We start from the raw sequence: 15008 nt of genomic DNA on the forward strand, positions 1-15008 counted from the left end.
TCTTCTTTCTAATGGAGCCTTTTGGGTGGGTTTCACATTTTTGGGGTTTTTTTTGTGCGTCATTAAACATCCTGTGATTCCTCTTGTTCTTCCATACGGGTTTGCATTTAATTATTTTAGTATGTCTTCATTTCTCTGTATCTCATTCAGCCTCGTCTCTTTATCTCCTTCAGTTTCAGTTGCTTTTTCAGGCTTTGCTCTTTACCTTCATGACAGAAAATGGACTCAACTCTTGCCCACCAGATCCTAGTGCACTGCAGACTTGCTAGGCAGTGAACATTCAATCCAGACCAGGCAGGAACATATGATGACATTTTCTGTCACATTAGCGTATACGTGTAGTTATGCCTCCTCAGCTTAATGGTAACTTCAGGAAAACAGCTGTTACCTGTTCCATTATGACTTTAGCACAGCATAGATAGACATATATAGATAGACAAACCTAGTGTAGCTCAGTCTAATAAAGCATTTCCTCTATGTGATGTTTAAAGTCAAGTTAAATTGGCCAAATATTTGTTCATTGCTTTGTAACAGAGCTGCAACATGTTAGATCAATGAAGATTACTTTGCAGCTGGGTCTGCCGTCTTGTTGGAACCACAGTGTAGTACCTCGCTGACTCGGCATGGTCTTCTAACATTGCAACGTTTAGGAATAGGATTTGATTTGAATCTCATGGCTTCTCTGACCTTGCTTTAAGGAAAAAAATTGGGTTGGGGGAAGATCTGATTCTGCAATGAAGTTATTGCAAATCTATCCATGCACTTGTTTAATAATCTACCAAGGTACCACTTGAGGAACGAGACTTATTTTGTTTTTTAGGGAGCTGGAAACTGTCAGAACTTAATACATAATAATTCTCTCTCTGATTCCAGTGTGTTCAGAAAACTAGTCTACTCCCTATTTTATGTTCATATTTTTATTAAACTATTTACGTGCTTAGGTGATGTTTACCACCACCTCCTGACCTGTGTAGGTCAGGAGTTATCTTATGGGGATAATATCACTAAGATATTTGTTTTCATAAAGGCTACTGAAATGCAACAGCAGCTATGCATAAACCATGCTGTTCTTAAATTACAGAGAATACTATTTAATCATATTGGAGATGGTGCTTTGCCACGAAGTGATTCCAATCTGCCTGGCCCTGACAAAGGTGAGTGGAAATGCTGTACCATACCAATCTTGGAAGCAATGAAAATGTAATTAATCTGTCATATTCCTGTGGAATGATAATTTTTTCGAATGCATACTGTTATCTTCAAGTTTTAAAACATTCTAATTTAACTAAAATTACACTAACACTCTGAAGTTTCAAAACACTTTGCCAGAAAGGAGGGAATATAGTGTTTGTTTGAACTGAGTGTTGCACTCACAGGGGCCCAGAAGCTTGCAGGAAGGGGTGGTGGAGCAGCAAGTAGCAGCAGGCTGCATGAGAATCGTTCTTTCTGCTTCTCAAGAGAGACATGGGGTGATGAACTCTGGAGATTAACTTCTGGAGACTGGGGCAGAGAGAAGCCAAGGAGATGGATATAGTCCCAGAGTTTGGCATCTGCTGGTCCTCTTTACCAAATACAAATCACTGTGCTTTTGGTTACACTTTGATGGAAAAGAAATTATCAATTTGTGGTTTGTTGGGGTCTGGGTTTCTTATTAATTAGAGTAAACGAGAAACCTGTGAATTTCCATAGACAAAATACTGCCTTTCATAATTCTGCACATGGGGAAATATAATATTGTTGGCACAGTTATTGTGCCATGATTTCATTGTGCATTCCACATGTATAATATGCTCTATCATTTCATTATGTGCTGCCCTTTGTGGTGCCCTAAATGAAGGATACAGTAAACACATGTATTGAAAAGAGATATGTTAAGAACCCACTGTAACAAGAACTGAACAGGAATCAGATTTTCATCAACAGGAGCTGATTTTTATAAGTATTTTTGTATCCCAGTTTTTATGAAAGCTGAACTGTGGAATTCTTCACAGGGCTGAAAAAACATGAAATAATTCAACATGGAAATGGCAAAACTTTTCCACTGGCCTATGCAGCCAAGTAAATTACAGAATTATTAAAATCAAATATTCTGTCCTGGAGACTTTAGCAGTCCAAAGAACTGACTGCTTGGATGACTTATAAGAAAAATTTGACTTCTCAAGAGACTCAGGCACTTGAAGTACCTACATCTGGTGCCAAGTCATTTTCAGTATGAGGGCAAAACCATACTGCTAGGTGACAGCCTACTATAAAAAAAGCAATGTATTGCATATTTTGGCAACAAAAGAGCAAAATGATCCTCCAGAAAGCAGATCATTTTGTGCACTGTTCTCAGGATCAACTAATGTGCAATTATACTGTAACAATATTGTTACAGATACAAAACAAATATTTGTGCTGTGCTTTTTGCATTAAGTTTGGTATATACTTGTATAATGGGAACGCAGTCCTTCTGAGAGCCCTTGATGTTCCTGTAATAACAGTAATTGATACCATCAGTATAGCAACAAAACTTTGCCTTTTTGCTTTATCTTTATAAATGAGCACAGAATCCTTGCATGTGGTTTTCTACTCAGAACTATGAAATAAGCAAGCAAGAAGGAAACTGTCATGGCAAGACAAGAGGTTCAAGACTTTGAAGGTGGGAGAGGTTTGGTGGGTTCTTTTCTGGGGAAAAGGAAGATTTGAAGCAATGTTACCCCACTGTTTTACAGGACATACAAGAAGAATAGTGAGATTGAAGTTAGCTTTTGTTCTGTTTATATTAAATACTCTCTCTTTCTATCTGACTTCTTTCCAGTATTGGTGGCTCCTTGATAACATAAGTTAATCCAGTTACAGAAGCTGTTTCAGACCTTATAGGATCATACGGTTAAAGTATTTGCGTTACATTTACCAATTCCATGACAACAGCCAATTTTACATGTGTAACGGTGGTAGTCTATTTACATGATCGAGCAGAGATCCTTGACCATGGACACAAACAGTGTATATAGATTTACTCAGTCCACAGTAATGTCCTTTTTTGTTGTTTTTTTTTTTCCACCAGACACTTTCATTTCTCCCAATTTTTACTCACTTCATTTCGAGCCCTTCTTTAAATTATGAATTTGTAGCCTATGCAGGTAACAAAAGACTGTTAGCACGGAAAGCTTCTGAGGGAGGTTGATTGGAATTTGGCAAGTTCCTTTCTCTAGTCCCTTCTGTGTATGAATTGAGTTAATGGAAACAGTTTATGAGTACTCTGCTCCCCTCTGTCTAGAAACCTCTAAGCAGGAGTCTGGTGCAAAGATAAGCAGATTACATTAACAGGTTTCAAGCTTATCTCCCTCTGTGGCTGGTTTTGCAGTGCACCAGAGTGCTCTCTCAGCTGCTGTTCTTGCTGATGGTCCCAACTGCTATACAATCATAAACTGACCTGGGGGCCAGATGTGTACATCAGGCAACCAGGAGATTGACAGACATTATTTAAGAGCTTTTCGAATGCTGATGTGATCATAAAAGCTTTTCAGGCATGCTGGTTAAGTTGTTTAATGTTTTCAGTCTGTGTAGTTTTCACTTCCTGGCTAAAGGCCAGTCAGAGATATGGATGTGTTGATGCATAAGCTAGCTTTTTCGTTCTCTTCCAGCTGTGAACAGCACACCCAGCAGCTGGAGCCTGGACAGTGGGAAGGAAGCCAGAAACACATCAGAAAGTGGAAAGCTCATATCTCCTCCTGTACCACCAAGACCTGCACAGACTGGTGAGTTAATGGACATTTCAGGCTAAGCTCCAGTAAAAAAAATTATTTACTTGGGGGCTTATATTCTTTCCACTGTGATTAATATTTAACTTCTTGGACAGGTTAATTTATTATTTGATTACTTACATAGAAGCCTGTAGTACTGCCTCTGCAGGTATTTTCATCTCATTAATGTTCTCTGTAATATTCTGTTTCCAATAATCTGCCCCTTCACTAAATGACTGAGTAGCTTCAGACAGCTCATGCTACTGCTAGGGAGGATGATCAAATTTAATCTTTTGGTCTTAAGATAATTGGATGTTAGCAGTCAGAAATGATCATTAATCACAAAGAATCTTACTGGACAGAAAAAGCACAGCAATCATGGAAGTACATGAGCTCTGTTACAATAACCAATTTGCCTTTCAAAAGATTAATTTCCATTTAAAGGAAAGGCAGCTTAAGTGGTACTATAAAGGTAATCATTCTCAAGACAGTGAAAATGCTTTTTGAGTTTTAGACTTATGCCTCAAAGGATGTCCAGGCATGTTTACAGTGTATTTACAGGTAAATATTTTATAAAGGCACATTATGTATTGTCTTTTTCCTTATTTGACATGCAAATACTTAATATATTTCTTAAGAGAATAACAAAAACAGGAGGGGAAGAGTTGTTAAACTGACTTACTTTGAATTCTGTTATCCTTTGATAGGATATAAACCAATTTAGTGACACAAAATTTGCCAGAAAAGATGGATGCAGAAATCTCTTATACTTCATTAGTTGTATTGCAACATAATCCTGACAACAAAGTAAAAGACACAAAATCTCTAAAACTATTTGCAGCCATCGGCAAATACCTGGAGGGAACCAGTTATAATGTTTGTGTATCGAATGATTTCCTAGCCACTTAAAAAGATTTCTTAGTGAAAATTGTAATTCCAAAAGTTCACTGAAATCTTTCTGACTTTGCAGCATCACCAGCAAGACACATAGCCTCTGTTTCCCCTTCTCCTGCTGGCAGATCACCAATGAAGGTACCATATTACTGCAGTGAATTGCCTTTGTGGGACAGGTTTTATGTGTTGTGGGGCACATAATATAATCCCAAATAATGTATATTAAATATGTACTTTTTGTTTTATTATCATATGCCTATACAAAAAACATTCACATGAGTAAGCAGAGAGACATATCTCCTGAGGAGGAGGAAAGTGACACCCCAAAATGACTCTTTTTTCCCCTCGAGGTCCCTAATCACAAGTCCTCAGTCATTCTCCTGGTCACCATCCCATGAGTCTGTAACATTCCCACTTGTGACTGCACAGTGGTTGAGGTTCAACACAGAGCAATTGTGCTGGCCATCAGTGCCTCATAGTCCTACTATCATAGTATAGCTGCTGAAGAGAGCACCAATCCAAGGGTTCACATTAACTGCTTGCTAGGAAGCTCTTCGAAACATTAGGGGCTTTGGGGCCTCCAGCATAAGAACATGGACCTGTTGGAGCAAGGCCAGAGAAGGGCCACAAAGATGATTGGAGGGATGGAGCACCTCTCCCAGAGGTGCTCTGGGAGGCTCTTAGAGAGTTGGGCTTATTCAGCCTGAAGAAGAGAAGGCTCCAGGGAGACCTTACAGCAGCCTTCCAATGCCTAAAGGAGAGCTACAAGAAATCTGGGGAGGGGCTTTTTACAATGGCATGTAATGGCAGGACAAGACTTAAAGGCTTTAAACTGAAAGAAGATATGATAGATATAAGGAAGACTTTTTTTACTGTGAGGGTGGCGAGACACCTCAACACGTTGCCCGAGAAACTGTGGCTGCCCCACCCCTGGCAGTGTTCAGTGTCAGGTTGGATGGGGCTTTGAGCAGCCTGGTCTAGTGGAAAGTGTCCCTGCCCATGGCAGGGGACTTGGAACTGGATGAGCTTTGGGGTCTTTTCCAACCCAAACCATTCTATGATTACATCTGGTGCAAAAGGTGAGTAACTTTTTTTCCTGGATGGACTCAGTACTGATGATTCTTAGGGGTGTTTGAAGATTGTCCTAACATTTTCTTCTAAAGGCCCACACAGAATTGAAGCATTTTGCAGTCGCCTGGATTGCCACCTGGCAGAGGAATACTGGCCCACAATACTTCTGAGAGATCCTGGATCTCACTTTGAGCATCCATGAATTTCCAGACAGTTCGGTGTCTAGACTGTTACTACTGGTACAAGCAGTCTGCACTGCTGTCAGGAGCCATGTGCTTACCCCAGCTCCTAGATTGAACAAGGCAGGGTTTGCACATATTTGCTCTTGTTCTGAATGACAAAAGCAAAGGTCCTAAATCTTATCCATGGTTACTTAATCCAAGTGTCAAGAGTTCTTGGAACTTGAACCAATTACATCATTCATTTGAAAACTTTGACCCTGTTCATGTGTGGTGCAGGAGTGCAGCTGCAGCCCCCTCATATGCAGAGGAGTGAAACCTGAAACAAGTAGTTAAACAGACTCGCAAGGTCTGAAATGTCTTCAACATGTATTGAGCTTCAAATAAAACTTGCTTTGCTTTTCCCTAGCCATATGCAGGGCTCAGTTTTTAGCCTTTGTTCCAACTGTTATGTGCTGCCAGAAAAGGCCATCTTAGTACAAAACCCACTGATGTAAATGAGATTTTTTTTTCCATTGCTTTCAGTACACGGTGGATCCAGTCCTAGACGGATAACTAAAATTATCTCAACAGCATAAAGTCAGTGCAGCCAGCTCTACACACTCCTTCTCACTCCTTTTCCTCTCCTCCCCACCTTTTATTGCATGGCTCACACTTTCACCTGAAGCTGAGCAGCTGAGTGCCAACTAGTCTAACAAGAATTGGGTGAGAAATTACTATCCCTTCTATAGCCTGTGCCTGAGGCTGTTAAGTCTATCTTGTTCTGGATGGCTCCAGTCATAATTGGATAAGTTGCAAAAACTTTATAGTTGCCAAGTATGGTCTAACCTTTTACAGTTTTCAGTTGAAGCTCCTTCACTAGAATGGAACTGCTCAGTGTTTTTGGGTAGGGCTTTACTATCTCTGCCTTTTACTCTTTGTCAGCACTGTTGTTGTCACTTGGGTCCTCAGCTCTGTGTCCCCCACTGTTCCCCCCAGACCTGTGAGGCTGTTGGTGCAGCCATTTGCAACCTGCATTGGACCCCATTTTGTGCAAGCAGCATGGTGTGCCCAAGCAACACCTGCGAGATGGGTAAAGGAAGGGTGGAACAACTGTGGTTCAAAACGCCATCTGCAGCAGCAGCAGTGCTTCATCTTTTGCATTCCTGCTGCTGCACCTGGATGGGCTGGCGCCCAGCTTGGCGTCTGCTCTGCACTTCACATCTAACACTGGTATAATGACACACTCGTAAATGATGTCACAATGTAAATGCAATTTTCATTGCATGACGGTGCACTAAAACTGGGAGGAAAAGCTTTGAAAATGAATTTGGAACTTAACAGCCTGAAGTAGGCACAGTGGCTGAGATGCATGTCCTGTGCTTTGGCATTAGGGGGCAGGACACCACTAGGTATGCCAGGCGCGGGGTTCAGCATTTCACTGCAAGCTAGGAAAATCGAGTGTTCGTTTTAAAGGCTTCCAGATTTTTCCGAGGTATTTTGATAGTAAGATAACATTTAAGCACAGCTTTTTAATCTCACTTAAATGAATTACTGGCATGAGCACAGTTTAAGGGGTACCTGGGCACCCGAAAATGAGCTTTTTATTGCTTTCTCACTGGATCTTAATTACAGGGATGCAAAATGTATGTTTATCAAGCCCCAGAATCCATGTGCTGTATCTCTGTATGTTTCCAATCTGAGCACAGAAACGCTCTCCCTTGTTTGCTCCAGGTAAAGTATTCTTCTGCCCTTTCTTTCAAGCAGGGGTCTGTGCAATCGTTCACACCATCTCCAGTGGAGTATCATTCCTCGGGGCTCATATCCAACTCCCCGGTGCTGTCGGGGAGTTACAGCAGCGGTATCTCTTCGCTGAGCCGATGTAGCACATCAGAGACATCAGGCTTTGAAAGCCAAAGCAGCGAACCAGCAGTGACTGTCTCAAGCTACAGCGTCCCTGAAGAGCCTGTGAGAAAAGAAAGTAAAACCCCGCCACCTTACAGCGTGTACGAGCGGACTCTGAAGCGCCCTGTTCCTCTACCTCACAGCCTCTCCATCCCACCTGCCACGGACCCCCCAGCACTGCCACCCAAGCCACAGCTGGTCCGGGCAAACAACCTGGAAAGCAGCAGCAGGAGGACTGAGCAGGTTCCCCGGCCCAGGCCTCTGCCCCGAAAAGTCTCTCAGCTATGAGAAGCCACTTTTGTATTTAATTGCAACCAACCCTTTCCTGTTTAAGAAATCATATTTTTTAAAAATGGTAAAATGCATTTAGTTAGGCACTTTAATATTTCGCCCACCTTTTTGTTTGAGTAATTTTGAAATGCTTATTAATATTGTGTTGCACATTTGAAATGAAATTACTAATTTAGGTTGCCAGCTATTATAAGAAGCATGAATGAGAGGATTTTTTTTTTAATTTGGTGGTGAATACTGATAACTGCTTTTATTTGTACTTTATTTTTATTTAAAGAATTAAATCTAAAACCCTGCAACTCTCATCTGAGTTAGCCAAATGCTTCTTACAAAATGCAGAATATACTGACTGAACCTATACTACTAGAAATAAATGCACAATTTCTAACAAAGTAGTCTGTAGATTAGGATGTTTCTGCAAGTAGACTGAAAGTTGTTTCTCTTACCTGATGAACAGGTTGGTCATTTCAAATGTCTGTAGAAATATGGAGATATAATGCAAGTTATACTGCAGAGAACTGATGTAAGAATGTGGTTTGGAATTTCTGAAACACGCACTTCGCGTATGTTCTTTTTAAGATGGTAAAATACCTGCATTTCATTCAGCATACAGCACCATTCTGGTGAATCCTGATGAGGTTTGGTGCCATTAGTGTATCATTGTACCTGGCGCATCCTTTTCTTTTTGAGGTGCAATTTACTTTTATTCTTCCAGTTAACGTTTTGATGTTGTTTTGTTTTGGATTTTTTTAAAGCTAGCAGTTTGTTAGTGGAGGCTCTCTGCTGTTTTTTGAAAGTTCACCCTAAAATGCAATCTGTGTATGGAACAGGTACAAATGAATTGTTCATTTAACTTGATACAAGAATCAGTACTGACTAGTAACAAAGCAATACTTTAAGCAAACAAATTTTCAGAAATAGAAATGTTGATCAATAAATTTCAAAAGCTAATTGCAAAGGTCATTAATAATTCTGTAAAAACCTAGGAAGGATTCTGAACAGCTCTTTGGATGTGTGCGTACTGATGGAGCCAGGGTTTGGATTCACTTTTTAGCTTGAGTTCATCACCATCATCTTTATTGTAGGAGAATGGTGTTTGGCCTTAGGTTGTATTTTAGTGACTGGCTTCTGAAGAGCTCTGGAAAGTTAATGCCAAGCCGTAGGAATGTGGAAGGGAAAAAAAAAAAGGCACCTTCTGTATGTATTTTTGTATCCTCTTTCTTTACTGGCTGTTTAAATGTGCTTGGGATCAGATGTGTGAACTGCATTTTAAATCATGCTGTTAAAACTATTCTCCCTCTTTTGTTGGGAAGCTCATATTGATTTTAGCTGTGTTTGATTTGTTGATAGTTTAACTGGAAGAAACTGACCACTTTTTATATTCTCTCAATTAAAACTTCAGCAGTTACAAGCTGCTGACGGTAGTTATAGAGGTTTTCTATAATAAATGTTCAAGTATTTTTGTACATAATTGGTAAATTTTAATAAGGAGTGTACCATTATGTGAAAAAGAAGCAAACAGTTGTGTATGCAGTAAGATTGTTATAATTATGCCAAATACTTTATGTATGGAAAAAGAATATTTGTAAATATGTGCTTTTAACAATAATTCTGCCATATTGACTTTACAATTTTGAATGTCAGAAAAAAATAATATATGTTAAAATATTTATGTTTTAGTGAAAGTATTCATAACTTGAAAAGGAACATACACATTTTAGCTTTGTATCTTTCTGATTTCAAAGTCTGAAATTCTTTGAACTAGCTCTTGCTTTCTACTATAACATTTTTGTGTCTGTAACCACATCATAAAAGGTGTAGAAAGCTCCGTATTTATGCCGATGTAAAGAAGTAATGCCTGAGATTTAAATAAGGTGTCACAAGTAAGATAACAAAGCTGCTTTGATTTTATTTTTTTCACCCATGTAGTTTAATAGGTTTTGTTGACTAGTGCTTGAGCACAGTATGAATCAGTGTTATTTGCTCCTGAAGCCATCTTCTTTTCTTTCAGGCAGTGAGCAGAGTTGATGACTTTATCATTTGCGTGCATTACTGAAGTCAGCTTTGCAGCAAAATGTTTCACAAAGTTTCTGTTTGCCTAGGCACTCATATTGGTTGCTGCATAATGTTAATATGGCATAAAAAGACTTGGTTAGTCTTTACAGTACAACTTGTTTTCTACAGAATGAGAGATTACAATTCAGTTTGTCACGGAATTAAAGTTCTGACTCCTTGTCTTGCTAAATCCAGTTTTCTTTCTGTTAAAAAATCTCCAGGTGGATCTAGTTTTCTCCCTGTTTGGATCCATAATTGCTTTGTGAGACAAGTGGGAAGTATTGACCTGCTCTTCTGAACAAGTGAAGAATGTAAAATTTACTAGGAGAGTTCACTGTAAATTAACCTGCATGAGCGCTGTTTTTATAACCATGACATCAGGAATACTCTGAATGATAGCAGATTGTGTAAAATTGACCGAGTATTCTAAAACTGAGCTGACACATTTTCTGCTTAGCCAGTTTTGACAAATTGATTCTGTAGATCAGCTTTTCAACCTGATTACCTATAAAAAAATGTAGTATGAAATTTTGTTATGTATGTTTTAGCACCCAGTGCTTGAAAACATAAACACCTAATGTAAATAAAGTTCTTGTTTGAATTTTATGTATTATAAATGTAGTTTTATCACTTTCTGAATGACAGTGAGTAATTCAGAAGCTCGTATAGGAGGACCTGTGAGAACAAATTGCTGTTACTACTCAATAGCTTGAATGTTAGCCAAAATAGACGTATGTGAGATGATCTTGTATTCAAATGCTGCGTTGGAGATGGTGGTGCACTGAAGTGGTACAATTTAGACTGGTTCTCATGATGGGCTAATCCCTTTGTTGTGTGAGTGAACTCAATTATTATGATGTCTCAAGTCAGATTGTAGCTGAAAGCCTGTGTCCTGAAAGATGCACAGAGGTAAAGTTACCCCTTGCTAGTAAAGGTTTTATGGCAGTGCATATGTAGCCCTGTCCACATGGAACAGGGTGTAGCTGTGTGTAAACCTTCCTTTCTGTATGAAAGCAAGACCTTTCCCTCCTGCCTAACCACTCTTGTTCACAGACTGTCCAACAGTGCCTGCAAAAAGCATAGTGACTGCGCAAAAAGATACCAATTGGCAGGAGTCAACGCCTGAGGTATAAATGGCGAAAACCATCTTGTCTTGAGTGCAGTCATGGTCAGCGAGGCATGTGGCAGCATTGTATCTGTAACCCCAGGTGCTGACAGGCACAGCTCTTTGCTCCAGAGCTCTGCTAGCAGCTCGGTTTTCCTACAGCACTGATGATCCAGGTAGAACCTTGACATCTGCTTGCTGGAGGGCAAAGCCCCATCTGCTGGGACAGTGTGAAAGAATGTTCAGCACTGGAGCCCCTGCAATTCTGACCATAAACCAGATTCTGTAGGAGAAAGACCTTTCCATATTAATTGAATTTGTCTTTATATTTTCATTGTCATTTTAATTCATCTTTTGACATATATTTCATATAATAAACTAGGATGATTAGTTACTTTGGATAACATTAGCAAAAGCATCTTGTGATTAAATGGCTATAGTATGCAAGCCTCAGGAACATGAAAGGTTTGGAGCTGCATACCTCATGTGTGCAGTAAGCATCAGGGTGTGTGATGCTTCCTGGGTGGTAAATTAAGCCTGTGACACGAGCCTCCCAGGCATGAACTTGTGTTAAGGGTACAGTTCATGGCTCCTCTGTAACTGACTGATGCTAGGTTTGTATTTATTTCAGGAAGACTGTTTTAGAAGAAGGGAAAAGAAAGCGAACAGTTTGGAGACAAAAAGGGAAAGGCGGTAGGGGTGGGGTGCAAATAAAACCTGGGCAAACCCTTGATGGCTGGGTAGTCAATCCAAGTGTGTTTTCATATTTCACCTTTTCAGCCAGCAAAAATAACAGTGGGAGAAATTGAGATGTTAGCTAAAACTGAAGCATCAAATGTATTTCGTATGCTTTTGTAGCATTATTGTAGCTTCAATGCTGGTTGAGCTGAAGGGAAGCTGGAAGTCCTGAAGAAATATGGGGGGAGTAGGGGGAAGCAGGGTGTGGTATTATTTGACAAAGGCTTTGGGGTGGGTTTTTTTCCTCTTCTGCTGTGGCTTACAGAGGGCAGGGAAGTCACTGCTGTGACTTGCAAGACCAAAGGCTTTCTAAATCACAAAGCCCTGAATGAAAAATACTGAAATCTTTCCCTGGGTTTGCTAAACAGTTCTTTCCTTACCCAGTGGTACATAATTCATAGAGTATTTTCAATGAACATCTCGGTATTTTAGAAAGAAAATCCATGTCAAAAATTCATAGGAAATAGCTGCTCTGATAGCTTATAAGCTGCTGAGGTTTCAGTTATGTATTTAAATGGTTTACATCATTGATTTTCTATTGGTACCAGATCCACCAGCATATTTCAATTTGTTCCACTTCCTGAGGAATTATTTTGCAGAGGGATTTTCTGCATTACATTCTTGTTTATTTGTGGCAGACTGCTATCGCTGCTGGTTTTCCTTGGCCTCACTGGCTTCCCTTGAAGTGTTTCCTCTTGCTTTTCAAAAGAAAGGCCACCAGTGAGGAGCTGCTTCAACCTTTTCCAAGGGGAATATTTCAGAAGTGCAGCCCAAAAGGGATGCAGCACAGGCATGCATCCACTCCTATGGGGAGGATCACAAGGGCCTTCAGAGAAAAATGTGGGGGAAGTTTACCTACGAAGCTTCTCTAAGAGTTTGTGTTCACAGTCATGTTGGTAGCTCAAGTACAGGGACTAAGCTAATTAAACTGATAACTAAAACCGGTAGGTGGGTGTAGGTAATGTCCTGCAGGGACTGAGTTTTGCTGAAGGTTGAAACTCAGTCCCAAAACACCCTGCAAATGGAAATCCTTTGCCTTGTTTCCTGATCTTTTAGCAGAAAAATAATGCCAGTAGATACACCGGGGGGGGGGGTTAAGGGTTGCTGAGCATGGGATAAGGGGAGAAAAACTACTCTGGCACAGGGAGCAAATAAATGCTGAATCTACCTTGAAACCTTAGATGACTTCAGAGACCATTGCTCTGGATCTCTGGATAAGCTGCTATTCAAGGGATGTAACATGTGCAATGATTTGTGCTCGCACTCAGAATATGCTGTGGTAGAGGGAAACCAAAGAGCTCTGAAGGCAGCTGCCTGCATGCCTTGAGCTGTGGCACCAGTCTCGCTTTTGCCATCTGCTCCAAGAGGTGGGTGTGCTGCAGGAATGCTGTCTGGAGCAGTGTGCTGTGGCCTGACCACTGTGCCTGGTTTGGAGATGCTAACAGCCTCTGTGAACATGGTGCTGCAGTAAAGGCAAGGGTGTGGTACAACACTCAGTGAAATGAATCCAAAGGTTCATATCAATATTGTTAGAAACTGGCATGTGCCCAAGAGGAGCTGGGTGAACAAAGCTGGTACCTAATGAATTCAGTCCCACCTGAAGAAAATAAAACAGCCTAACAGTGACCGCAATAGGCTTTTACCATGAACAACACACATCAGTAAACTCACCTATTTTGTTTCAGGTAGTACATTGGACAGAGCAGCGTTATTGTGCTGCACCCTCCTCAGGCCATTAAGTGCAGCAGAGAAAGACTCTGCAGGCTGGACAGAAGCTTTCTATGTTATCAAGGTGAGTTTTCCTGCATCTGCAGTCCCCTCTCCAAGTTCATTCTCAGAAATGAAGCACACCCTGTCAATACCCTCAAGCTATAATTCAGTGGAGTTTTTATAGCTGTAAAACCTGAGGTGCATAACAATCAGGAAGCAGAATCAAAGCAAGTTGTAACCTGATTCTTCAAACTTGCTGGCAGGGTCTGTAGGGCAGCAAGCAGAAAAAGAAAGAAAATTAGTTTTCAGGTCATAAAGATCTATTTTGACTTCTGAAATATTTGCTACTTTTTGAGAAGTGCTGGATTTTTACCACCTACTTCACTGGGCTTTTCCCCTCTGTGTGAGACAATGCTGTGTAGTGGTTTTCTCTGGTGGTTATGTAGGTTTCTATTACCTTGTACCTAGAGAAGATGTTTCTTGGTTTTGTTTTCCCCCAATCCTGTGCAGAGACAGGGTAGAAAAGAAGAAAGAAGACAGAAAAAGTCAGTGCTATATAATCTCTTAGCTCAGAGGTGGTTATGTTCAGAGAAGTTCTCTAGCTAGCCCTTGATCCCAAACCTTCAAAGAGTAAAGATCAGTTCTAAATTGTGAATTTACTACTTGTTTGAATACAGATTAAGAAAAGCTTCCTAATCCTAGAAAAGAGTCAACAGTGCTCCAGGGAGCATACTGCACTTATGAATGAAGCAAAGCACAGAAGCACCTCTAACACTTGCTGTAACACCCCAAAGGTATCTGAATGGGAAAGGATAGCCACTGACAGAGGTACATGCATTGTTCTTCAAGAGATGTATTTAATTCCTGCTGTTCTTTCCTCCACGTCAAAATCTGCCTGGCTGAAAGCACAAAGAATCATTTCACAGAATCACAGAATGGTTGAGGCTGGCATTAACCTCTGGAGGGGATCTGGTCCAACCCCCTGCTCAAGCAGGGCCACCTAGAGCCAGTTGCCAGGACCATGTCCAGATGGTTTTTGAGTACCTCCAAGGATGGAGACTCCACAGCTTCCTTGGTCAACCTCTCCTAGTGGTCAGTCAACCTCCCAGTCTTGATCAGAGAGAACATCCTGTGTTTGTGTCCATTGCCTCTGGTCCTGCCATTGTGCAGCACTGAAAAGAGCCTGGCTCTGTACTTGTTGCACCCTCCCTTCAGGTATTTATATACATTGATGAGATCACTCCTGAGCCTACTTTTCTCCAGGATGAACAGTCCCAGGTATCGGCCTTTCGTGCTAGGAGAGATACCCTTAATCATCTTCACGGTCCTTCACTGTACATCCATGTCTCTTGT

The 15008-nt window shown here is 40.6% G+C and overlaps 1 protein-coding gene across 2 annotated transcripts in view; it reads left to right on the plus strand.

Moving 5' to 3' along the window:
• Positions 1-10708, plus strand: part of DOCK4 (dedicator of cytokinesis 4) — a 249616-nt gene extending 238908 nt beyond the window's left edge. For both annotated transcript variants that reach the window (XM_061373099.1, XM_061373098.1), the window contains 4 exons: positions 1082-1154; positions 3630-3743; positions 4699-4760; positions 7619-10708. In XM_061373099.1, coding sequence (XP_061229083.1) covers positions 1082-1154; positions 3630-3743; positions 4699-4760; positions 7619-8044 — 675 coding nt within the window. In that variant the 3' untranslated portion in view covers positions 8045-10708. The remainder of the gene's footprint in view (positions 1-1081; positions 1155-3629; positions 3744-4698; positions 4761-7618) is intronic.
• Positions 10709-15008: the final 4300 nt, after the last annotated feature.

This window comes from Neopsephotus bourkii, unplaced genomic scaffold (assembly GCF_033783945.1).
Source record: "Neopsephotus bourkii isolate Nb327-2 ecotype Australia unplaced genomic scaffold, CSIRO-AGI_Nbou_v1 NB_1624, whole genome shotgun sequence".
In the NCBI taxonomy this organism is placed as follows: domain Eukaryota; kingdom Metazoa; phylum Chordata; class Aves; order Psittaciformes; family Psittacidae; genus Neopsephotus; species Neopsephotus bourkii.